General features: G+C 50.2%; 1 protein-coding gene across 1 annotated transcript in view; it reads right to left on the bottom strand.

Annotated features, from left to right (window-relative positions):
- Positions 1–4,089: 4,089 nt before the first annotated feature.
- The window catches only part of Wscd2 (WSC domain containing 2), a 38,104-nt gene continuing 15,591 nt past the window's right edge, over positions 4,090–26,602 (bottom strand). The window contains exons 4-8 of the mRNA XM_055606067.1: positions 23,750–23,871; positions 22,375–22,549; positions 18,215–18,379; positions 14,792–14,992; positions 4,090–5,965 (exon numbers count right to left, since the gene is read on the bottom strand). Of these exons, the coding sequence (XP_055462042.1) occupies positions 5,613–5,965; positions 14,792–14,992; positions 18,215–18,379; positions 22,375–22,549; positions 23,750–23,871 (1,016 nt within the window). The 3' untranslated portion in view covers positions 4,090–5,612. The remainder of the gene's footprint in view (positions 5,966–14,791; positions 14,993–18,214; positions 18,380–22,374; positions 22,550–23,749; positions 23,872–26,602) is intronic.

Raw genomic sequence — 26,602 nt, 5'->3', positions numbered from 1 at the left:
CCTGATAGTCACTCTCTATGGGCCAAGCATTCAAATTCGTGAGTCTGTGGGGGCCGCTCTTGTTCAAATCACCACAGAACTTATGGAGCATTCTCATTCCAACCACTACACCAGGTTTCCTGGGTTCAAAGTCCACTCCCATCTTCAAGCTGTGCTACGTTAGCCGGACTGTACTGGTGGAGTCGTGGGAGCAGCTGGCGACAGTGAGGTAGAGGAACCTTAGCTGTAGGTCTCCAGTGCTCTCTGATGACACTCTCAGCTTCTGGGTTCGTGGAAGCTGGGGTTCTGCTAAGTTAAAACATTCCAGGGGATTTCACCTGTGAGTCACAGGGTGTTAGGCTCCTTGGGAGCCTCATCGGTAAGGAGTGGGAGGCTGGTGGTCCCCCTCCCCATATCCATCGGCTCTGTAGTACTGACTAGTTCCCATGTGACATCACTGCTTGTGACCTTGGGAGACATCACAGCTGACTCCCGGGGACCAGGATGAGGGGCTGCACTACATTGTTAGCTTTGCGCTCAGGTGGGGCTGAGAGTGGGAGCCATCTCTGGGGCACAGAGCCTAGGCTGCCAAGGGCTAGCTCCGGCCAGCCCTGGCTGCCGACTGTGCCTCCTCTCAGGCACATGAACACGACTGCTTCAGGAGCTCCTGGGCACCTATTATGTGCTGGATGCCTAGTGAGTTTGAGAGATGTAGTTACAGGTCTGGGTGGTGGCCATAGTCCTCAGCACCACTCCTCGGATGGTGCCTGAGTGATGTATCAACATACTTCTTTATCCGTGACACTGGCAAGCTCACAGGATCACGACCCCAGCCCCCCTCCCCCATTGCTGTGGTCCTTACACCAGGAGGATTTGAGACCTGGGCCCAGTGTTTTGGACAGTTGGCTTCAGAAGATGTGAGATTAGTAGTCATGCCTGGTGGCCATAATAACGGGCAGAGTGCCCACCTCAATCCTCACCACAGATTCCTCCCGCCATCCCTTGACTTTTGGACTCATGAAGGTCCTCAGCGAGTGGTTCCTCTGCCTTTGAGCTGACTGTTTGTCTCCTGTAGTCTAGTAGCCAACAGCAAGGACCACCCCAAAGCTATTTGAGTCAACAATGTTGCCTCCCTCAGGACCCTCACATTTCAGTTACAGATAGGTCTTGGGGGCCTGATGGGATGTGGCTACTCCTGAGATGAGAGGCAAGTCAGGGGTGGGGCAGAGACACCCCCCATCATTGACTCTCCTCCATGTTCTGAGGTGTGTCCTCCTTTTCAGGCATCTCCCCCGAATGCTGGCAGATTGCAGGCTGTGAATCTAAAGAAAACAGTAAGCTGGCAAAGATGATGAAAAAAAAAAAGCATTGCTGTGGGCACCTCCCTCCATGCGTCAGTGCTTTTAGAAAAGAGATGGGACATGTGTCTGTGTCACCATGAACAGCTCTCTGCCCTTCGTCCCCCATCCCCCACCGGTGCCTCCTACATCCCTCTGAATCTTGAACAGCAGCCTAGAAGGGGGACCCAATCCCACTCTCTGGAAGGGAATGAATATGCCTGGACAGATGTGCTCTTTGAAGATGGTCATTCGCAATCCCATGAGGTCCGGCATAAGACAATGCCAAAGCAATTATTTAAGGCTGTCTGTCTGTCAGTCAGTCAGTCTGTCAGTGTCTCCCCCTCTTCTCTCCCCATGCACCCTCTGCCTCTTCCACCTTCCAAATGGGCTCTGATGATCTCTGGTTCCAAGCCAAGCACTGTGCCCCTAAGTGAATTACTTAACTTCTTTGAGCCTCTCCGGCCTTGGCCATGTCCTGGGTGGTTCCCTTCTCCATGTTTTCCCTTGGCCAGTCAGAAGGGAGGGTGAGATAGGAGAGCCCTGCATCCTGCTTTATACCCTTCGCCCTCCATCCATGCCTAGGTGAACTCCTGAGGGACAGAAACTAGAGTCTACTTTGCCACCCTCATCCCACCCCCCACTGTGCTCTCATTCAGTCCCAGGATCCTCCTGGGGTGGCACACTGCTGAGGCTGGGAGCTCCAGGTCCTGCTAGCGGTCTCTCCTAACTGTGGCCTAGTCCTGTGCTCCAACACCCTCCACTTTGCCTCTCTCTGCCCTCACTCCCTCCACGCCTCTAATTAGGAGTGTTCCCAAAGCATCAGGCAGTGAGCTGGTGCTGGAGTACTGTCCCTTCCTGTCAGGGGGACCATTAGCAGCCATAAGTGAGGTACTGCTCGTGACATCCATTCCGTTTCTTTCCCTCTCTTTCATTTCCTGCCTCCCTTTCTCTTCCTCTATCCTATTACTGTAATAGCAGTGCTAAGGACAGGGCAGTGCAGCCCCTGTTCTACAGATTCTGTTGCTAAGGAAACCACTTCCTTGGTTACCAGCCTGGGTACATTTGTCTCACTATGCCTGGATCCCACAGAGCCACCCCCACTCTGCAGGATGGAGAGATGGGGGTGGGAGAGAGGGAGGAAGGGAAGGACAGAGGAGTTGAGAACTCTGAGATAAAGGGGTAGGGATAGAGAGACACCTGTAACAGCAGTGCAGAGACCAAGATGAGCTGATGGTGAGGGAGACAGAGCAAAACGGAGAGACAGGAAGAGGAAAGAGGCACCTGGGGCAGCTGAGGGAAATCGGACCTCAAAGAGGGAAACCATGGCTCTAAGGAAAAGTGAGGAGGAGGAGGGATGAGGAGAAAGAAAACAAAGGAGCGATAGGAGGGAAGAGGGGCTGGGTCTCTGCCAGGGGGGATAGTCCTTGGAGGACCTGCCTGCATCTCTCTTCCCTCCCACACCGATCCAGCAGCCGCCTCCAGGGCTCCTGGGAAAATCTGGAATTGTTTCCAATGATCAGCCTTGTTCTACTTGAGTCTGGGAGTCACTGTGGGAAGAACAGCAGGATCCAGACTGGATGCTCCCTCCACTTCCCCACAAGCTGGTTTTCATGTTACTTTCCACAGTGAGAGCCTTAGCTCTGAAACAAATCTCCATGTTGGTTCATATGGGTCGCCAGGGGCCTCCCTGTCCTCTTCCCCAAATGCTTTCTGATTCTGATGGTACTTGGTAAGATGTGAACTCTTCAGGAATGGGGACTTCCTAATCCTTTTTTAGTCTCGAAAACAAGGGGGCTCAGGGTCCTTGTTGCACTGAAAATGCATGCTCAGGACTTTTGTGTGAGTTAGTGAACAAAAAAAAAAAAAAAAAAAAAAAATGCTACTTTAGTTCCTAAGTCCAAAATTTAGAGATTTGATTCCAGATGGCCCCAGGAAGAGCAGGCATTGGCTTCAGCCCAGCTTCACCCTGGTGTCGAACTGGGTCCTCAGGGAGGAGGGGGAGCTGGATGTAACGGCTCCTTGTGATCCTGAGACAAGAATCCCAGCCAGTTAAATGCCACAAGGCTTCCTTTACTAGGACTGGGTGGGTGAAGGTAGCCTTGGGGATACAGATGGGACTCAGGTTCAAAGCAAGACAGTCCATTAGTTCAGGACTAGGCCACCAGGACCAGTCAAGCCTTGATGTGAGATCACATTAGGCCACATGTGACCGAGGTTAAGACTCATCCCACGCCAGACTGTGGCTTAGCACCTACAGTCAGTTAGGTGACAGAGATTAAGGTCGAGTCAAGAGACATCAATGGCACTTGTTTTGGGGCCAGTTAGGGATCAGCCTGTGAACACAGTGGTCAGATAGCTAGGAGCGGGGCTCAGTATGCATAGGAGCAGCGTTGGGACTCAGTCAACGTGGAGTTGCAATAAGGATTAGGATGAGTCTAAGACTGATCATGGTTCAGTATACATCTCTGGTGTGTAAGAGAAGCCAGGGTGGAGGTTTAGACATTGAGGGCGGCAGCCACAGGGTCCCTGGGCATCTTTGTGTTCTCGTTGGCTTGCTTAATGAAGAGACAGGGTACAGCGGCCACTCAGGGTCTCTGTCACTCACATGCACAGAAGAGACGCCTCCCAATGGACACCCCCACGTGTATGCACACACCCAGAGAATCCCTCACCCCAGCCGTCCCCTGGACCTTCTCCTCTTGTACACACACACCCAGGAAGACACTTCACCTGTGAGCTCCCCACATATAACAGGGCCATGTGGTGGAATTAGCAACAAAACTCTTTTAATGATACTGTTGACCTGAGGAATCTTTGAACAGAAAGTTCGTGACCAGAGGTGGCCACTAGCAAGGAACTACAGCCCAGGGTCTGGAACCAGAGAATCTCAGGAAGAGCCAACCTCTAAGCAGGAGGGGGAACAGGCCCCTCTACCAGCCAGTGAAAGAAAACTAGAAATTAGTCTGGGGTGGGGAAACACCGTACAAAATACATTCAGAGCCCCCTGGCTGAGCCCCGGGGTGGCCCAAACCCTCCAGGTGAGGGCATCTGAGAAGGGGAGCAGGTCCAGTGTTTTTTTGGCCCTTCTTTTTGGTGTGGCCAGTGTCCAAGGGGCAGAATGTCTTGGTCATATTCCTTTTAAAAAAATATAGATCTCTTTTCGAGAACCTTTTCCAAGGTTCCTTGGCTAGGCGGGAACGAGGGTTCGACTGTCTTCCCCCCCCCCCCCAAGACTTAAGTGGCTGCTCCGGACAGAAGAGCGAGGGGGCCGTGACTATGGCTTTTACGTTTATGCAATGGGAGTGGCGAAGGTGCGGGCTGGAGGGGGAAGCCACAGGGATCCTGGGGAGACGGGATCCTGGATGCATGCTTTTAAAAACATGATCAGTGACTCAAGTCACAAATCCTTTGGTGTCTCAGCATTGAGAGAGCAGCGGTACAATGGAGATCGAGAGCCATCCATTACCCCATTTCTAAGGAGTCCCGAGTGGGGACTGGGCCTGTTGGGCTACCAGCAAGGAAAGGGGGGGCTGATGGCTTGGAGGGTAGGCAGACTGTTTTGGGCGTGGCTCCGAGTTGGAGCTCTTTTGTTCTCTGCCCTGGCTGAGGGATCAGGAGGGCAGTGTTAAGATAGCCGTGTTGGTCCACACCCTGCAAAAGTTGGGTCGCTGGGCTTTGTATGTGGCACAGAGCCAACCTGTTGGGTTGGTTTTTTGGTACCTAAGGGCCTTTAGGAGAAGGATCAAGAACCCCAGTGTCATCCCCACCCCCAAGACACAGCACGGGCAGGCAGGACAGGGTTCTGGCGCCCAGGACAGGTGGAACGGCACCCAGGTTGGGTCTCTTATGTGCTTTAGCCTGGGGGCGGCTGCCACGGTGGTGCCAAAGCACCAGTCTCTGTACCTCAGAAGTCAGACACCCAAGGCAACGGAAACAGGTCCCAGCCGTCTGCCTGTCACACAGAGGTGGCCTGAGAGAGATCAGAGAGCCAGTGCTTGCTCAGGGAAAAGGCAGGGGCCCACATAGTCAGCTTGGGAGGGTCATCAGCTGCCTCATTCAGAACCTCCTAACCACTGTCGTCTCCATGACTACCATCTCCCTTCTCCCATCAATGGCAGGGACAGGGACACCCCACACTTCTCCAGGGGGAAGGCGTCTGGATGTCTCCTCCCCAGACCTAGGACGGGCCTCTCTGAAGGCAGGCAGAAGCCTGGAGCTGTCTTCATGCCAGAGGGAAGCCAGCTCTTTGAAGCCGTGGGGTGTGGGGGTACTGGGCCCCTCCCTGGCTGCCCATCATCTTGGGCCATAGGCATCGGGCACCCCGGTGAGGTTGCGGCTGCGCAGCGCGGCGTCCACCATCCTGATGTAGGCGGCGATGGTTCTGCGCATGTCAGCCGTGTAAGGGTCATACTCCAGTTTGCGCAGCCCGGAGCGCTTGAAGTTGCCATCCTTCTGGCTCTCCACGCACAGCAGGCGGTCCTCCCTGACCGACACGCCCAGCAGGCTGACCATGCGGCCCAGCTGCGCAAACAGGTCCTGTTTCAGGTCCTCGAAGTGCACCACCAGGACCGTCTTGCCAAACTTGAGCCAGTCCAGCGTGTGCGTGGCCCACCACGGGGCATAGTTCCTCACGAACTCGGGCCACTCTGAGGGAAGAGCAGTGTGTCAGCATGCCACCAGGTGGGCAGATGATAGACCTTCAAGATCCCTGAACCCGCCTGTGCTCTCTGGGGTAACTATACCCACCTGACTGGCGCCTGGTTCGTTCCAGGTACAGCCCAAGACACAAATAGACCACACCATATAAATATATGTTTGCCCAGCAGGCTGGAAGCTCTGGGTTTGATCCTGGGAACAAGAACTCTTGGAAGGAAGCTGTGTCTGCAGAGGCTGATAGGTTGATTAGAACCCCAGTTCTGTGCAACGGTGGGAATGTTGTCAGTCCAGCCACTAACTGTCTTACCTTGGGCTAGTTCTAGGCTCTGGTACAGCTACTCCTTGCCCTCTGCCACGCCAGAATTAACATCCCCTGACTAACAGGTATCTTTTGGAATCTATTAACAGACAGCTAGCTTCCTCTTAACCCCAAAGCAAGAACGCCATCAGATAGCATCTTGGGCCTATAAAAGTCCTGCCCACCTTGCTGTGCCCACCTCTCTGAGGTGCCTACCAATATATTTTAAACTTGTCTTGATTTATGACTATCATCTTTGTTCTAGGAAACTACAAAAACTTGGTGAAACTGCTTCCATATTGCAATATAGAGTTTGGGGTGTCCTAAATCTGTTTTTTTTTTTTTTTTTTTTTCTGGGCCACAGTCACTCAAAATTCCTCCAGAATAAACTAGCTCGTATTCCCTATAAGAGGAGAGCTATGGTTTTTATGCCATCAGATATGGCAACATGTGGAGTTTTCAATGGAGGAAACACTTGAACGGAAGCCAGGCACCTGTATGGATCCACTGGGCCCTGGCCATAGGGTGCTCTCTCCTCAAGTGAGTTCTGTCTGGGGTTCTGACCTCCTTTGCTTTTGTGGACAGTCTGTCTATTCTGAGCTGCTTAACAGGTCATTCTTTGAGAGGTATCTTCTTTTTGTCTGTTTCAAAGTTACTTGTTTTAAGGTGTGTGGTTTGTGTGCTTGTTTGAAAGCATTTCGGTCTAACGTTTGCTTGGTTTGGTCTGCTTGCACTCAGAACTCTAGAGGCATTTTAGATTCTGCTCTTTAACTCGTGTTCAGTATTTTGTTTGCTTCTGGCTTGTTTTGTCTTGGTTTTCCTTGTCTCTGAAATGCTTTATTTATTGCCATGTGGCCTGTGTTTCCTGACACTCCTCCTCAAATGCTATTCTGCATTTTTTCTGCTGCGGCTCCTGTGACCTCGTCAGACCCCTAGTTTAGGAAGTTTACGATCATCCGATGATGAAGCTGCTGAAGACAAGACACACTTGTTCCCTCACACCCCAACCCACCCCAACGTGTGGTGGTGTCAGCGGCAATGCCTCAGTATGTGCAAAGGCCTCAGTGAAACTCAACAGATACGCCCCATTCTTTTGTTTTGTTTATCGAGACAGGGTTTCTCTCTGTAGCCCAGGCTGTTCTGAAACTCGATCTGTACACCAGGCTTGGAATATTGGCTCATTGGGAAAGACACACATGAAGGTTTGTTCCCCCCACTGTCCTGAGCTCCTTCGTGTTTGTGTAAACATATAGGATAACCAGAGACCCAGTGGGAGAAGGTGCAAAAAAAAACCAGCACATACAGCTGACCCAAACCACATATTTCCTAGCTAGCACAGACAGGTGACTTTTCAGGACAAAAGAAAAAGGAGAAATAAAAAACTGAGGAAACAAGGTTTCCAAAAAGGAGGAAGTGCCTGGAGAAAAAAAAAAAAAATGGCCATCTGGTACTCTGACCTGCTCTGTGAGCGATAATTGCTGACTAACTTCCAAGTGTTTAGGAAAAAAACAAAAGAGACTAAAGACAACCCAAGCAGTTACAGCCTCCAAGCTTAACAAAGTCCTGAGCGATGAAAGTCTTAAAACTCACACATAGGCTTTAACTAAAATGTAAACTGATCTCCAAATACTGCTCATATTGGTAATTCATAATAATAAAAGAGTAGTAAAGCCACACCTGAGTTACATTTCATGTGATTAAATTAATTTAGATGCTAAAATTTAAAAAAAGGGCTCTTCTTCCTTTCTGGCCTGCTTCTTTGTCACATCCTATCTTACAGTTTCTTTGAGCAGCTTGTTTTCCTTTAACTCCCATGCTTATGTTAAAGCTAGTCTTAAAAATTCCTGCCAGTCTTAAAGCCCAGAATCCCAGCTTGGACTGAGCTAGGGGCACTCCTTAGACTATTTAAGAAAATCAAATGAAACTGTCTGTGCCCCCTCCATCCTTTTCAGCACAGGTTCTGCGTTCCTTTGCTTCCAATTGCCTAACAAGAAACTCTAGACGTTTGAGTGGCTCTGACACCAAGTAATAGCTGTTTCTCAGACCCAGCCAGCTCTGCTCCTGGGTATGTAGCAACAAGTGGCTTTTCTTGGGAACATCATCATAAAACCTGATCCCCTGAGTAAACAGCGTAGCAAAAATATATTCTCAAAAGACACGTGTGTGTCTCAGTCCGACTGTCAGACTGGTGAAGCAATGGACCCCAGGGATATGAGCCCCCCCCCCCCAGGAATTTCACACTGGGAGAGGGAAGGGTGCCAGCTGGAAGGTAACTTGTCTTCCTGAAAGAGATTTCAAATAGTTCTAGTAACTGTCAAACACCTTCAGGACACCCGAAGCCCAGACAATGACGAAGGACCAGGACTGTTTAGATTTTACTTCAGGTCCCTAAAGCCAGATCTCGCTGTCCCCCTTCCCATGTGACCACACCAACTAAATCTCCTCTGCCCGCTTTTAATGATTCTAGATCTTTCTTTGGGACAGCTGACATGTTTTTAAATTTAAAAAATGTAAGTCTGCTTTAAGAACAAGATGCAATTCTGAAGATGTCACCTTGTCCTCCTTATATCACCTTATACTCCTTATCCAGTTGAGGGTATAAAGTAACTATGAGATGATTGCTCTTACACCAGCGTACGATTTTCCTAGTGACAGCTGAGATACCCCAGACACTGAGCTCATTATCTCAGAGATTAAAAGGCCAGATCACATCTGTGCTTCAGATATGGCTTGTTTACATGTGAGTGTTTATCTGCATACCAACATTTCAAAGACAGTTCTGAGCACACTGTCTCTTTAAAAACAAATGAACGAACAAGCAGGGTTTCAAGATCTGCACCTTGGTAAGGCCAATGTAAGAGAAAGCCCTAAATGTCTGTTTTTTTGTTTTGTTTCGAGATAAGGTTTCCCTGTAGACCAGGCTGGCCTCGAACTCAGAGATCCTCCTGCCTCTGCCTCCCTAACTGCTGGGATTACAGGCCTGTGCCACGGCTCCCGACTGTATCTATTTTTAATTGTCATTTTAAAAACCGACTTCCAGGTTTGCATAGACATCTTAGAGTTTACAGATCCACTTAATGTATTACCATAATTATATATTTAAAGAATTATTCAACTCTTAATTTAAAAGAACACTAAAGTCATAATTGCTAAGCACTGTCTTACTCTGGATGCCTTATGTTCTTGATGTCTGGGGAAGACAACTATAAGAGGAAATGCTTTTTCCAACCATGACAACAAAAACCACACACCCAAAAGCAAAACACTTCACGGGACCTGTTATAGTAGCTTAAATCTTTAACAAACATTTAGTTTAAGTTTGGTTAAGAAAACAAAACTATAAATGTGCTTTACCTGTGTTTATAAGTATTGGATATTTAAGATACCATGTTTTCTGTCTTACATTATGGCCTCCTGAACTTTCTTTTAAAATTACCTCATTAAAATTGTTTTCTAAATTTTGTAATAATAATAAGATCAAAGTATGTTGCAAAAGGATTGTTTAAAAATGGATATGGTTATCCATTTTAAAAATAACATTTTAATTTTAATTTTTATTTAATTTTTAACAGGTTAAAAATAACATTTAAATTATAAAACTTAAGGTCAGTTCAATACCCTGAGATAAAATTAATGCTTAATTCTCTATAATACTTTCTTAAGTATTGATTTGTTCTTAGTAATGTTTTAAAAAATCACTTAAGACAACAGTAACAAAACGTTTTGTTTATCCTTTGACTAAATGGACATTTAATACCTGTTAAATGTTTCCCCATTGAACAAAGCCTTTGCTTTTTGAGTAGTCAGTCATTGCGTTAATCACTTAAAAGTTGTTTAGAGAGCTATCCCTATCTGGAATATTCCTACTAAATTCAATAACAGTTGTAAAAACTTTGTGATGAACAAATATTTAAATCTGTTTATACAATTTGGTGTAATTAATGAATAACTCATAGCATTGTAAAAGACTTTTAAGTGTGACAACTAAATTCAAAGGTAGTCCCTGAGTCTTCAAAGGATAAAGACCGCCGATGATTTCAGGGACTGAGAGACGTCACATCAAAGACTCCATTCTGATGAGACAATCAGGCCTGCATCCAAGTGCTTCCGACTCACCCCACACTATGCTATGCAATTCATATGAGATTTACATAAAACAGGCTTTTCCCTTTGGTTTCTCTGTGTAGTTCTGGCCTGGAGTTCACTATGTAGACCAGGCTGGCCCCAAACTCAGAGATCCACCTGCCTCTGCCTCCTGAGCGCTAGGATTAAAGGTGTGCGCCACCATGCTGGCTTTATAAAATAGTTATGTTTATGTAAATATGTTCCTATCAGAGGTCTATAATTTCCATTAGCATATTAATTATAAAGGTGTGCTGCTGGATTGTAAATGTGTTTTCGCTGTGCAGATGCATTCAGGAGTTAACTCTGCTCAGTCCTCACAGGTACCCCTCATTAGCGTGGTCATCATTTAACAGAAGAGGAAACTGAGGCAGAGTGGATGAAGGACTGTTGAAGGCAGTCTGGGATCTGGGAGGCCTGGCCAGCAGCTGGTGGGCCTTTTACTACCAAGGTATTATGAGCAATGTCAGGGTGCTAACAGGGAACTGTGTACTGTGTGGCCAGAGGACGGGGACTGTCGCCACACTGGCCCGGGCCCTGCAGTTGTTCAATAAGCATGGCTACCGTCCTTACTGCTGTCCATCTTTCTCAAACAAGAAGTCACCATCACAGGCCCCGGGGACCCACACAGGCCTCTTCTGGGCTCTGCAGGCTCCATTCTTTCTCCTGACCACACAGTGAGTCCTTCCTGTTTGGTCACTCTGCTTACACATCTGTCTCCACTGCAGAGTGAGCCCCTTGGGGTGGGGTTAAACAGGCTTGGTAAGCTTGTTCTTGGGGGTCTCCCTGCTCTATTCAAACTCTCCTCTTGAGGGCTCATTGTTAGCCCTGACACAGAAAGTCACCTGACTAGGAGGGTGCCTTTAGGGTTGCCTGAGACAGGTTACACAGAGCAGAACACTCCTTGGGGGTAGTTGTAGAGCGGATCGCCAAGGATAGCCGCTGAGGCTCAGGCTGGAGAGAAGCTGGGAGAGACTGCCGATGGTGGGCGCTGGGCTGCTGGGAACAGCATCAGCACCTACTTGCACTAAGGGCCCAACTGCTGACGCTGCAGCACTCCTCAGGCCCCTCCAGAGGGAGCACGGAGAGCATGAGTCTCTCAAGCTGGGTTGGGGACCTTAAAATTCCAGAAGCAGAAAGACACACAAGGTATATACGCACTTAAAAGTGGATATTAGACATATAATATAGGGTAATCATGCTAAAATCTGTACACCTAAAGAAGCTAATCAAGAAGGAGGACCCTGGGTAAGATGTTCAATCTTCATTCAGAAAGGCAAACGAGATGGACATAAGAAGAGGGAGAAAACAGGGAACAGGACAGGAGCCTACCACAGGGGCCTCTGAAAGACTCTACCCAGCAGGTTATCAAAACATATGCTGAGACTCATAGCCACACTTTGGGCAGAGTGCAGGGAATCTTATGAAAGAAGGGGGAGATAGAAAGACCTGGAGGGGACAGGAACTCCACAAGGAGAACAACAGAACCAAAAAATCTGGGTACAGGGGTCTTTTCTGAGACTGATTCTCCAACCAAGGACCATGCATGGAGGTAACTTAGAACCCCTGCACAGAAGTAGCCCATGGCAGCTCAGTGTCCAAGAGGGCTCCCCAGTAATAGGAACAGGGACCATCTGTGACAGGAACTCAGTGGCTGGCTCTTTGATCACCTCCACCTGAGGGGGAGCATCCTTACCAGTCCACGAAGGAAGACAATGAAGCCAGTCCTGATGAGACCTGATAGACTAGGGTCAGATGGAAGACCTCCCCTATCAGTGGACTGGGGGAGGAGCATAGGAGAAGAAGAGGAAGGGAGGGTAGGGTTAGAAGGGGGTGTTGAGAGGGGGTGGGGGAGGGGGCTACAGCTGGGATACAAAGTAAATAAACTACAATTAATATAAAAAAATAAAAAATTCTCCTGAATGGTGACCCCCTGATGGGTGACGAATCCTCACTGTCTCACTTAGTCCTCCCACCTACCCTAAGGGAAAAAGATCCTCACTGTCTCACTTAGTCCTCCCACCTACCCTAAGGGAAAAAGACTATCGGATATCATCCCCAGGAAGGACTGAGGCTCAGACAGGGAAAGTGACTTGGTCAAAATCACACCCTTCCATCCAGCCTGTCTCACTCTGGCCTAGTTCTTCTCCAGCCACTGACAGCCTCATCCCACAGCCTGGTACCCAGCAGGAACCAAATTGAAATATCCAACAGCTAAATTGCACCGTGATAAAGGACTGCTTTTTCTCGACAGAACTCATCAAAGCTGTCCTCAGATGGCCGTGTCCCGCCCCCTCCCGGAACCCCACGGCTACTTGAGAAATATTTATGCTGGTGACGGGTTATTTCTTATTCTTAAAACAGATTATGCGCAAGACAGCTGACTAATTGGGCCCGCACTGTTATAATGGGTTAGGACCAGATGTATCTGGGAGGGTAGGAAACCTACGCATACAGAGCGGCTCCTTCCCTTTCGCAGCCTCTCCCTACTTCCTGGTCACCTCCCGGCACCCTTGGTGGCTCAGGACAGCTACTACCATCCCAGGAGAAACCCAGGTGAGGCTAGCCCTTGTCACCCAGCACCCCACAGGTCTAGACCTCTGGGGTGGTCACGTGGGACCATCCTGAAGACATCTTCTTGGTGTGTCAAGCTGAGCCTGTCTTCTGAGACCATCACCTGAAGCTCTGGTTCTGGGGAAGCTGCCTCTGTCTCCCCGGTGCGTCCTTTACCTCTGGGTACTGGCTGAGACTCAGGGTTGGCCATGGATGACCCTGCATCCAGGTGGCTGGGGCCGGAACCTCTGCTCCTCTCTACCTGCACTGGGCGACCTGGCTGGCGCTATTTGCTCGCCTTGAGTTGCAGATGGGCAGCCTTGCTCTCTTAGGATAACGAGCTTTGCAAAGCTCCTGCTGAAGCACCAGGTGCAGAAGAGTACATGCTGCTCAGGAGAAGCCTGCTGGTGTTGGCCCCCAGCTTTTCCTAAGGCTCCCCACATGTCCCATCCTGCTGGCCTGAGTCTCCCCACCCTCAAAGCATAACAGCTCCCATGTTCTTCTGGCCTCCTCCATATCAGAGGTTCGCCCGCACCAACCCCCACCTCTCAAAGCTCCTGAATGACTTCATTGCAAAGAAGAATAGAAATGAAAGCAAAAATCATCCCTCTCCCCCACAGCCTCCGCTAGCTCCGGGCTCCTGGTAATTGATCAGCACCTACAAATCCAGAAATCAAGGCACCCTGACGACCCACAGGACACCTGTGTGCCTGGCTGCCCGCCACCTGGCGGTCTCTGCTCCAACTCCTTGTCGTCAGGGAGAACCAGGCCCTGATTAATGGTTTTGAGGCACCAGCTCCCCACGGAATCATTAAACACAGGATCTGTTTCATTAAACAGATCCAGGACAATTCACCTTGTGTAATCATATCACATAAAATTTCGCCTTCGTCCCGCTCCAGAGGGGTTGTAAAATTAACGTTATGGAACCGAAGCTGGGGGGGTGGGGAGGCTTATCTTGGCTCTAATCGGGAGGGAACAGGGCTCCCGTGGCTGGACACACACAGCAGCTATGTGGCCTCTGCTTCTCGCAGGTCACCCTCCCTTCTGTACGTCTAGGGTGTCCCAAGGCAGTTTTCAAACCTTGGTAGGGCATCGGAGTACCTGGGAAATCTGGTTTGGACATAGACTCTCAAATTTCCCGGCTCACACCACCACATAGGCAATGACCTGGGACTGGACACAGGCTGTGTGAAACTCAGGAGAGGACCCCAAAACACGTGGCAATCAATGCCATGTGGATTTTACCAATAGTGTCTCTGTCACCAAAACCAGAGAACCATAGCTGCTGAGGATGTACCTTCCAGCCTCTGCACCCCACAATTTTATCACACCACTAAGTCCAAAAAGCTAAGAGTTGTTCAAGAAAGTGCAATGAAGGCTGGAGAGATGGCTCAGAGGTTAAGAGCACTGTCTGCTCTTCCAGAGGTCCTGAGTTCAATTCCCAGCTCCTACAGGGTGGCTCACAACCACCTATAACCATCTATGCCCTCTTCTGGTGTGAAAGCACACATAAAGGCAGAACACTGTAGACTAAATAAATAAATAAATAGATAGATAGACATATAAATAAATAAATAAATTGGAATGATTGGGAGTCATGTTATCAAGTTTCACTGTAAATTCCAAATCCTTAGCTCCTGGTGCTTTGGGTGTGGCCTGTGAGGCCTCAGCTGCAGCCTCTTAAGAGCGCCCTGCTGGCCACCCCACACTGGCCCAGATCCTCCCTCCTGTCACCCCATGCTGGCCACCCCACACCGCTCCAGCTCTTCCCTTCTGTCACCCCATGCTGTCTGCCCCATACCCCAAACTGCCCCAGCCCCTCACCCCCCGCCTTCTGTACCTTTGCCTTTCCAGTGAGCATGGGCAGCAAATCCTATGTGGCCTCCATACTTGCGGTTGAACTCCGCCATGAGGGCCTTGTACGGGTTGCGGATGAGCAGAATGGCTGCGTCAAAGGCTTCGATCTCCTTCTGGCCGCTCTCATGGGTCTTGATGCAGATGGTCCGCCCACTACGCCAGTGGTCCCGCTCACCTTTGAACCCTGTCCACAACCCCAGCCGAGAAGTTAGAAGCTGGGGATATGGGGAGGCAGGAGGCACACCCAACCCCTCCTCAGGACTCTCTTCTTCACTCACTCACTCACTCACTCCTGGGTGTGTTCTGAGCACCCGGGCCCAGGTCTTTTAGAGACAGATCTTGATGTTCACAGTGGCACAGCACCCTAAGGGCACTGAGGATGAGGGCATAGGGCTGTAGCCCCATGCCACACATCCCTTTTCTGGGACTCTGTACAACCCGGGCAAAGACTTTGCACCCATGGCCTCCATTTTGTCTATACTGAAACCCACTTTCTTCCAGGCCCAGCAATGGGGAGATACAGGTGGCATACGAGAACCCACGCGCTCCTCAGAGACACGGCTCCAGGTTCACTGGCCCATGCCTGCGGTCCCCATGCTTGAGATGCCCTGAGTTTGAAGACATCCTGGCTATTGGGTGGGACTCCATCTCCAGAAGCCAAAGCCAACAAAACGGTCAAGAAAACTTCCCAACCCCCCACACAAGACATGGTGTCAGCGGCAGCGACCGTACGGAGGTCATTTCCCTGTCCTGGGAGACCTGCAATGCCCCAATGGCATCAACCTATCGCAGTATTTGTGGAGATTGAAAAGAAACAAAGAAAACACAGCATGGTCGTCTGGAAATACCCACTCCAGAGTCTAAGTTTTCAATTTCATGACTAGGAGGACGCTGTGGGAGGACAGTTGGATGGGCTGTCTTGAGTCACTACAGTTGTGGTTCTGAGGGGCCACCAGACAATTGTTTCAAGACATTGTCTCAGAGCTGCAAAAAAATATGTTTCCCCTTGTCTCTCTCCTCATACCTCCATACCATAGCCTGGTGTGCCTCGCGTCACAGTGTCCCCAGGTGCCCTCCTGCCACGGTCTGGTGTGTCTGGAAAACCTCTGTGTTTGGTTCCAGATAAAGAGGCCGAGGCTCAGGATGGGGAGAACCTGAGCCCAGGTCCCATTCGCAAAGCACCATGGACTTTCAGACTGATGGCTCCACTGCTTTCTGAAGCCGCGAGGGAGCTGATGGGGGCCCAGTCCCGGATGTCTAGGCAGCTGCCTCCCTTTGCCTCTTTCAAGCCACCGAGGAAAAACAGAACCTCAGAACCCTTCTCAACATGTCTCTGCAGAGCGGAGTTCACCGAACTTGACACAGGAGATGAAACCACTTTACATCCCTGACCTCAATGATCCCAGGCAACCCTTTTCTGAGGCTGAGCAGTTAGGGCAGTTAGGACAATATGTGACGTGATCCCAGCCACCACCTCATAAAGACAGCACAGCTCCAGTTCTGCTGATGGTCTGGGTTCAAATCCTGACAGGAGTCTCAAACACAGTGAGTGCTACTTCCCACATAGTAAGTGCTAAGGACATGAGTACAGAAACCCAAACCAAATGCAGAGAACTGGGCTCCAATGTGCTGGTTACTTTAGTGACACCCACGGAAAGGGAACCTCAGTTCAGGGATTTCCTCCATCAGATCGGTCTGTGAGGCATTGTCTTGATTAGTAATTGGTGTGGGAGAGTCCAGCCCACTGTGGGTGGGGCCATCTCTGGGCTGCTGGTCCTGGGTTATATAAGCAAGCAGGCTGAGCAAGCCATGAGGAGCAAGTGAGTAAGCAGCACCCTCCATGGCCTCTGTTGAGTTTTGCCCCTTTCCTATCTGAGTAGGCTTTGTTCAGAGTTTATCACAGCAACTGAAGGCACTAGGATGGCCTGCTCCTACACCCCTGCTAGCTCCATCTTCAGCCCCGCCCACCTCACCTCCTGCCACTTTCAGTCTCTCCCACCCTCCTGCTTTCTATGTTGGGAGCTGTTGCTGCCCGGCTTTTCCTTAGCTGTGCCGTAATGGCAGTGTCTGTTTCCCTCGTGCTGGACTTGTTAATGAGTCAATCCATGCATGTTTACATCAGCCTCACGAGGTCCAAACTGTTAGCTTTAGCAGGTGCGTGACCACAGGATCAGAGAGGGACAGCAGCATGCCAGCGACCACAGAGCCAGGAAGTGCACCTCCACCAAAACACAGACACAGAGCCACAGCCAAGGGCTCCCTACACACACATGTAAAACCCATGCCAAGGAGATCGCTTCCTGTCCAGTGCTACCCTGGATTTCTAACTCCCAGTAGGAAGCCCAAGGGTGATAAGGACGTGAACCTGACATCAGGACACAGCTGGGCACAGTCTCTAATCAGACACTTGAAGAAACTGTGACGGGGGGGGGGGTTGGTTACGTCCTCTTATTCAGCCTCAGTTTTCATGTCTGGGGTCACAGACAACTCGACAGGATGCCTGTGAGTGCCTCTTGAAAACCACACGAAGGAAGCACGTTTCTGATGTAACAGTGCGGGGTAAATGACAGTGTACAGCATCAAAATAAAGAACAGGGCACACAGCAAATACTACAGGCAAGATGCCTAGTAAACAGTTGATACTCAATAAATGCCCCAAAGTAAACAGTTATCATACCTCTACTGGTAGCACAGAGCTGTTGGTCAGTCTGTATCTGTGGTGAGGTGCCCAGCACACAGTAGGTGCTTAAGAAATGTTTATGGCGAGGGCCTCTGAAAGCCTCTGCCGTGCAGACTGTCAAAGCAGATGCTGAGCCTGAAGGCCAACTGACGGGCAGAGTGAATGGAATTTTATGTAAGAAGTGGGAAATAGTAAGAGCTGGAGAGGACAGGAACTCCACAAGGAGAGCAACAGAACAAGAAAATTTGAACACAGGGAACTTCCCAGAGACTCATACTCCAACCAAGGACTATCCATGGAGATAACCTAGAACCCTGACAATGCAGCCACTTCTGATGAGAACTGATAGACTAAGATCAGAAAGAAGGAGAGGAGGACCTCCCCTATCAGTGGACTTGGGGAGGGGCATGCATGCAGAAAGGGGGGGTGGGACCAGGAGGGGGATGGGCTTATGGGGGGATACAAAATGAATAAAGTGTAACTAATAAAAGTTAAAAAAAAAAAAAAGGAAAAAAATGTTTGTGGCAATCTAAGTGGAGGAAAGTGACTAAGCACATAATAGGTGTCAATTAGTCGGCAGGCTCAGGGCAGGTGCCAAGTCTGAGACAAACGAAGTGTGGGTCAGCCATGAGAAGGTGGATAGCACCACACATATGACAGGCCTTGACTGGGGAGCCCAGGCGTGCTGAGTGGTGCACCGAATTTCCCTCACCCTCCACCCCTCACCTTTGTTGTACAGAGAGCCATCGAAGTAGTAGCTGCCAGTGTAGAAGCCGGTGGCCAGCTCGATGAGGTGTCGGGCCCATGTGTTGCCGGCGCCCGGGAAGCTGGCTAGAGCAATGAGCTTCTTAGACTTGGCTGGGAGGAACCTTCTGTCCATGCAGCGATTGTCTGCGGGAGGACAAACAGGGGTGAGCACAGTGTGCCCTGGAGACAAGGTCATATCCGGAAGAAGAGAGGCTCTATGATGGGCTGAGCGCACAGGAGGGGGGACAGCATTCGTCCACAGGAGGACGAACCTCCTGTCCAGTCTCAGGCGACCCCCAGAAAGTCTCTCACAGGTGGTTGCAGTGGTTCAAACTGTCAGTTTGATGGGACTGAGAGCCCGACCTCACGGAGACCCCGCCTCATCCCACTGCAGCTCCTATCTGAGCCAGAAGGTTCTCTGCTTTCTTTTGGTGCCAGAGGAGCAGGGGCTGCCCTGTGGTCATGGACCACACTTAAAAGGTGCCTCTCCCTCTATGCAAACGCGACTAAAAAAAAAAAACAAAAAAAAAAAACCCTAGGCAAATGTTGCACTGTAATTAATGTTTCACATGGTGGATTGCACTTCTTTCAGAATGGCAGGGTACAAGAGGGCCCAGGGTACAAGGGGCCCTGTAAACACAGCAAAAGGGATGAAGGAAGCCTCTGGGTGTGTCCTGCACAACATCTCGATTTTCTGAGGTTTAACAGGTTTTGTTTTGTTTTTCATAATAAAAGCTTGGCTCTGGGTTTGGGGCACCCTTCATCTCTTCATCCCTCCCAAAGAATTCTTAACTCACACCTTCCTGGGAGGCCATGAGTCAGCTCTCTGATAACATCTATTGTTCTCAGGGTTGAGATCCACTTTGTCAGCCAGGCACGGTGGCCAGTGCTGTGATCCCAGCACTCGGGGAGGCAGAGGCAGGCAGATCTCTGAGTTTGAGGTGAGCCTGGTCTACAAAGTGAGTCCCGGACAGCCAAGGCTACACAGAGAAACCCTGTCTCGAAAAGCCAACCAATCAACCAACCAAACAACAACAGAAAACTATTTTGTCTATGGTAATGGTCAGCTGCCTCCATTATTTACCTTTTTTTTTTTTTTTAAGTTAAACAATGTTAGACTTTGATTTATTTCTATGTTGCTCCTTATGGTCCTAAAGGTCAGCTTGCTATTTCTATTTGTTCTTTCTCCATAATCGTGTGACATATAAATCGTAAATAGTTTTCACGGTTTCATGGTAAGTTCTGAGAGCTGACTGACCATAAAATGTTTCATCATATGTTTTGGTAACTGTCTGACCATAAATCCGTAACATGTACCTTTTTCCATGATCATAAAAATAACTGCAAAATTCCGCTTTTGTAATCACTTGCTATAAAGAGGTTTCCTTGCCTTTGGTCTGAGTTGTTTCCTTCTGCTACTTTGGAGGAGACTGTAGGTTTGGCCCAGCCATAAAAACAAATCTTTTACCTTGCAACCTCTCAGTGTTAGCTCCTGTGTGGTTCCGAAGCCCTGTACACCAAGGGAGAAGCTACAGGCTGCATGTTCTAGGCCATGGAACCAGCAGACCCAAGTCTCCACCCTGCCTTTCCACTGGGCATCTTTACCTCCTTGAACTGAAGTCTCCTCGCTTTGCGAACAGAAGTGAACAGGCCACTCAGAGTGAGTCTGAAGTAACACCGAGAAGTTGCACTTTGATCACCTGGCTTGGAATCCCAACTCTGCCCTGTTTAGCTGTATGGCCATACTGCTCAGCCTCCCTGTTTAGTCATCCATGTGTAAACTGGTCACACATCGTGACTAGAGGGTTAGGTGGGCAAAGCCTGGTAAGGCACATTGACAGCGCTGGGCACACAGCCTGCTAACTGTTTAGTTCCCGTCAGGAATATCAGGGCGTATTGTGTAGCTGATGTTTAATAAAGGACAGACACAGTAGACCAAGATTTGGGCAGTTTGCAGAATCTATGGCATGCAACTCTTCCCAGGGGGTAGGATCTGCTAGAGCGGCTTGGGCAGGCTTGGGATGGGCACAGAGATGCTATCGACTGTTGGGAAGACATCAGCTTCTGGCATGGCCTCAGCAACGCCACACACGAGTACAGTGCTATTAGTTTGGCAAGACTCTCTCCTCCAGGCCAGGGCCACATAGCTCGGCCCAGATGCCCGATGCATCCCAGAAAACCAGCACACACGTGTCCCTCCTCACTGCACTGTCAATGAGTAGTGTTTTTCCTACCAGGCTTCTGTACTCAATATCAGATCAAGCGGGACCACTGGTCACAGGATTTTTACGAAAATCACAACTAGGCATCTGTTGCTTCCCTCTAAGAGGGCACCGGTGTGCGAGGATGCAGACTGCCTTGCAGGTAATACTGCTGTTGACACACCCATGCCGTGTCCATCTGCCCATCTATGCACTGTTGCTAGAAGGCAGTCTGCCCAAAGACGTGCTGTTGCTCTTCAGACTCCAGATGGGCTGGGAAAGCTCTTCCTATTGAGCCAAGGATTCTAGCATGGTCTTTGCAGTCAGCTCTGAAGGCACGTTGCTCTCTTATGTAGGTAGGACTGTGGCCAGTTCCTTGTCCCTCCACCATCTGTAAAATGGGCGTAGTTCTGCCCTGTTCACAGGCTGACTGTGGCTTCACATCATGGAATGAGATGAGGCTGGTGCAATGAATGGCCAGTGTTTCCATGCTGAGATAAGGCCTGGGGTCCCCTTAGGCTCTGGTCCAGTGTGAGTGCCCAACCCCATACCAACTACTGTTTGAGAAGCCCCTCCCAGGAATAAAAGTTGATGGTTTGTCTGTAGGCAAGCCCCTCAGCTACTCTGAGTTTCACTTTCCCAGGGAAGTGGGAACAATCACCACCCCCACCTCATAGGACAGCTGAGGAGAAGGAAGTATATATGAAGGCCTCAGTACTGAGCCCAATGTGGAGTAAGACTTAAGAAACCCATTGCTGCTGTCATACCACCATTTTCATCATCATCACCACCATTACCACCACCACTGTCACCATCACCATAATCATTAACACCTCATCATCACCATCATCACAACTGTCACTACCACCATCACTGCCACCATTGCCACCACCACCTTCATTCCACCATCATGGCCACCACCATCACGGCCACCACTGTCACTGCTACCATCACCACCACCATCATCATCACCATCATCATGACCACTGTCACTACCATCACCTCCCTTCATAGTTTTAGTTTGCCCCTCTGTTGCTGTGATAAACACTGGCCAAAGGAAGGGTTTCTTTGGCTTTCATGTCCCAGGTGCAGTCAAGCACTGAGGGAAGTTAAGGCAGGCACTCAAGCAGGAGCAGAGGACCATGGAGGAACCATGGCAGGAACCATGGAGGAAGCTATTTACTGGCTTGCTTTCCATGGCTTGCCCACTCTCCTTTCCTAAACAACCCAAGGCCACCTGCCCAGGGGTGGGACCACCCACAGCGGGCGAGACCTCTCACCTCAATCATATACCTCACAGACTGGCCTATGTGCAATCTGATGGGGACAGCCCTCAGCGGAGATTCCCTCGTCCCTGCTATGCCTAGGGTTGTGTCAAGTTGACAAAAGCTAACAAGCACGACTGCAGTCATCACCATCGCTATCATGGCCACCCTCCTAGCCACTGTCATCATCTCTACCCTTGGCCTTCCCTGTAGGCGGTACAGAGATAAACAGTCAGCGTGGGCTCTATTGGCAAAGGAGGAAAGGGATGGAAAGGACGATTGACAGGGAGGGGAAGAAGTCGTAGACAGGTTGACAGAATTCCAGAACAAAAAGGACATTGGAGGCTAACCATCTACAGCTTCATTTTCCATATGGAGAAACTGAGGCCAGGACAGGGGGTATGGGCTGTCCAGGATCACACTCTGGCTCTGTGTTGGAGGAGACCGAGGGCTCTCTTTCCCCTATCAGCAAAGCATCACCTCAGGTAGACATCATCAGAACCTCCCCCCAGGTGCTTTCCTTGTCTCATACCCAGGGTGCCTAGGTCTCAGCAAATCGGCCAGCCCTCAGCCTTCTCATCAATTCACTTCCTGCCTCACACTGCAGGCTTTAGGAAACCGACTGGCCAGGACACATCTGGGAAGGAGGGTCTGTCGAGGCAGCCTGGCTTACCTTGGACCTGCGTCTGGTACACGATGAAGTAGCTGGGCGTCCCGCAGCTCTCAAACTCCTCGGCACTGCACTTCTGTGCACACAGCTGCTCATCCTCCCGGTCGTGAAGAGGGAACCGTGTGGTGGGGAACCCACAGTGGCAGGCAGTGCCGGCAAGAGCTGCCAGGGGATACTCCTGGGCATGAGAACAGAGGAGGGTCACCCAGTCCCTGTACAGCCCAACCATACCCCTCCCCGGACATCACAGCCACCCAGCCCATTCTTGTGTTGGTTAATCGTTTATCTGAAACAAGACTTCAGGAGAAACAGGCACCCACATTCCCAGGCAGCAAAGGGAGACCCACAGAATGCACCGGCCCTCTCCATCTGCTGGCTCCACGGTGAGGTCAAAAATATTCCAGAAAAGTACTATCTGGTCACTGAACAACTGGACCCTTTCGTTTCCCTTGGTGATCTCCATGGCAACGTCTTACATGGCATCAGTACCAAATTAGGGTTTAGAAGACACCTAGAGCTGGCGTACATGTACACGGCCTCGGGTGAGCTGGAGCCATGGAACACTGAGTGGCCAGTGTTGGTAAATTCTCCCTGGGCCCTTTCCCCTGCCGAGAATGAACCTGGGGTCAGCGCCATATATATATATATATATATATATATTTTTTTTTTTTTCTGGCAAAAGGGATTCATTGAGGGTTACGGCAGACAGTGTCAGCACTGTACCGAGAGAAGCACATGAGAGAACCAAGAGGGAAATGCTTGGCCCTGTCTTCCCTGTGACTGGGAAACTCTGGCCAAATCTGTGCTGTAAACTACCAATGGATTGTCCACATGCATGCGGTAGAGCACACGTGGAGATCAGAGAACAACCTGCAGAAACCAGTTCTTTCTTTTCACCGCATGGGCCTTGGGAATCAAACTCAGGTCTTCAGGCTTGGCCGCCGCAAGCCTTTCTACCTGCTGTGCCATCTTGCTGGCCCAAATCTGTGCCTTTAGACCAACTTGGGTTGTTTCCTTTGTCGCCTGGGTAGCCAGGTTATCTTTGGCCAGTTGGCTCCTAAGCCAGATACAGCTCAGAAAGATGGCGTGCAGCAGGGCCCCACTGGCCACCGCTGACATCACCCAACCATGAGTGTTTAGTATGCCTCCTCAGCACCCTCAGTCTCACACTCCTTCACCATCAGACACAAGCAGGCGGCTCCTGCCACTTAGTGCAGCTCCGTGAAGTGACGCTCACGCTGACTCATCATAGGTCACGATCTGGTGACCCCTGAAGCTCTTCTGAGTGACGGCTACTTCTCCAGCCCCACATCCTGCTCCTCAGGCTTCATGCCACCCTGTCCTTGAACCCTGAGGGCTGCGAACGGCCCCAGCTCACCTTCTCTGTGCAGAGGTCCACACACTTGTCCACAGACATGTTTGGCATGGCGACTGTCACGGGCAAGGCCAGGGAGAGGTTGTTGGGTCGACGGAAGCAGCCCCTGAACACCGCGCTCCCATCTGAAGGGCCAGATGAAACAGAGCTGTTAGACCTAGCTGAGGCTAATCTTCGTCATCAACCTGTCTGTATCAGGAACCCATTAAAGCCCAAGTAGCGGGGCAGGCTTTCCAGGGGTTTTCTTGATTGGACTCCTTGACGTGGGAAGACCCACCCTAAATCTTGGCCACGCCTTTGGTGTCAACCCCCATAAAAGGACATGGAAGAAAGCTTTTGCTTTTTGCCTACTTGCCCTTACACTCACAGCCAAGTTCATCTATCCTGCTGCTGAGGGCTTCCCTCACTGTTGTTAGATACCTACATCAGGACCCCAACGTAGAATGAAGACCAGCAGCTCCCTAAGAATTCCCTGGGACTCCAGAGCCAGACTGAGACAGTTGACATCTAGCCTCACGAACTGAAACAACTCCCATCGCCTTGGCTTTTCTGTCAGGAAACAGCCATTGTTGGACCACAGCTTGTAAGTCCCTCTAACAAATCCCCTTGTGGAAAGAAGATGTAGAACATTAAAGCCCAGAGAAGACAGAATTTGCCCGAGCAAGCCAAAGCAGGAAGGAAAAGAATGGTCCAGTTCCCAGGGAATAAGCTCAGTATTTCAGGGACACTCCTCTGCTCCAACATCCGTGTCAACTGGCATGAGAGACTGGTTCTCCGTGGGCCACCTTACCCCCTTTTCTTTTTTAGCATCCCTGTGCCTCATGTCTCAGTCTCAATGGTGGGACTGCCCCATCCATGAACTAGACACACGGTGGGCAGAGTTTCCGCATTCTCATCAGATGGACTGGTACTACAGGATAGCAGAAGGCAAAGTCCCCGGCAGCATCCAAGGGGACCGTCTTTCCTGTACCAGAGCCTGCCCCTGTGCTGGGCTTTAGGGGAAAGTTCCTGGCCCTCAGAAATTGCTGCTGACCCCAGATGGATACCTATGGGCTGAAAGAATTGACACTGTGTTAGGGTTGGGGAGGGGGCTTTCGTTAAGATCCTTAACATGAAAATAGCAAACCTGGATCCCAATGACGTTGCCGCCAAAGAAGTTGCCCCTGAAGAAAACGTTTGGAACCATGGTCTTAGGCTGGCTTTGGGGAAGCAGAGCCTGAAGCAAGTGTGTAGTTGAAAGCTCCAGATGGGAAATGTAGAACACTGGCTGGTCCAGGAAGGTGGTGAGTATACCTCTCTTTCGCTACCCCCCCCTTTTTAATCTATTTTATTTTTTAGTTTCTTGGGTTTTTGTTTGTTTGTTTTTGTTCTTTGAGACATGGTTTCTCTGTGTAGTCTTGGCTGTCATGGACTCACTTCATAGTCCAGGCTGGCCTCTAACTCAAAGAGATCCTCCTGTCTCTGCCTCCCCAAGTGTGGGGATCACAAGCGTGCACAACCACTCCTGGCTTCTTTTTCTCTCTTCTAATAAAACTTTTTCTTTAATCCTTTCCACAATGAATATGCACTTTATGTAACTAGGAAAAGTAGAAAGTGGACTCTGCGGGGGGTTTTGTTTTGTTTTGTTTTTGGCAAAGTTGATCAGATCTTTCGCTGCAGTGCTGGGAACCAAACCCAAGACCTAGCACAGCCCAGGCTTGCTGGGAACAAGGCAAGCAATCTGCCACTGAGCTACTATCCTAGCTTTTTACTGCTCAGATCTTGAGCTGAATGTTCCTTCCCAGAAGTACAGTTACAACTAAGAACCTAGGTCTGGAGCACAGGAGCAGGGACAGGTGGCACTTGCACAGCCCCGACTGTGCCAGCACTCTGCTGGACACTGTGTAAGTACCAGCAGGTTCCCTTCTCTTAAACACTCCACAAAGGGTCTAGGGATGTGGCTTGTAGGGAGCTTGCCTAGCATGCATGAAATCCTGGTTCCATCTCCAGCTCCAAATAAACCAGGCATGGGGACCAAAGACTGCAATCCAGCCCTTGGAAGGCGGAGGCAGGAAGATCAGGCATTTAGTCATCCTTGGCTACACAGTCAATTTGAGGCCAGCCTGGGCTACAGAGCAAAGCAAACCCCCAAAAGCCCACAAGAGGCAAACTCATTGAGAGAGTTAACGATGAACTAAGATGTCTTGGTAGAAAAGTCCCATTCTCTCCCAGCTGCTCTGAGACCGTCTGACCTCAGAAGAGCAATGAGAACCGCAGAGGGGACGGGCCTCCAGCTTGGCAGACCTGAGTGTAGAAGTGCGGATCCATGTTCCCTTGCACACACAGACACACGTGTTTAGATTCATGGGCTGGCAGAGAATGGAGAGTTACTTCCACGCAGCAGGTGGAGTGTTCATGAATAGCATGTGTACATCTTAGGTCTCCGAGCTGGTCACAGTGGCACTGGCCCACAGCACAGACACGCATATGGCTTCCAGGACGATTCATATCTCATGCTGGGTATATGCTGTCCTGTGCTGTCTCAGCTTTCCCTGGGGGAGGGGATGGAGGCCCCAATGTTCTCATGTCTAGACTGGGAGTAACGTGAAGGAGCTGTGGTGGCCTGCCTCCTTGCCTGCTGCCCTGAGACTGAGAACAAGGAGACAGAGGTGGGGGGTCCCGGCCTAGACACGAGGAGTCTAGACTGAAAAGGGCAGGGAGAGGATGAGGACTTTGTTGTCCAGTGCTGTGGAGGAGTCTTCTTTGATGTTTAAGCTGCTCATGAGAGGAGCCCAGGGAGGAGGGCTGGACAGGAAGCCTTGATTTCAGACAAGGCGAGGTCTGCGTGCGGAGTCTCACGGGGCCAGGGATAGCAGC

Source organism: Psammomys obesus, unplaced genomic scaffold, assembly GCF_907164565.1.
Source record: "Psammomys obesus unplaced genomic scaffold, mPsaObe1.curated_primary_1811, whole genome shotgun sequence".
Classification (NCBI taxonomy): domain Eukaryota; kingdom Metazoa; phylum Chordata; class Mammalia; order Rodentia; family Muridae; genus Psammomys; species Psammomys obesus.
This window is presented reverse-complemented; position numbering and strand designations above follow the sequence as displayed.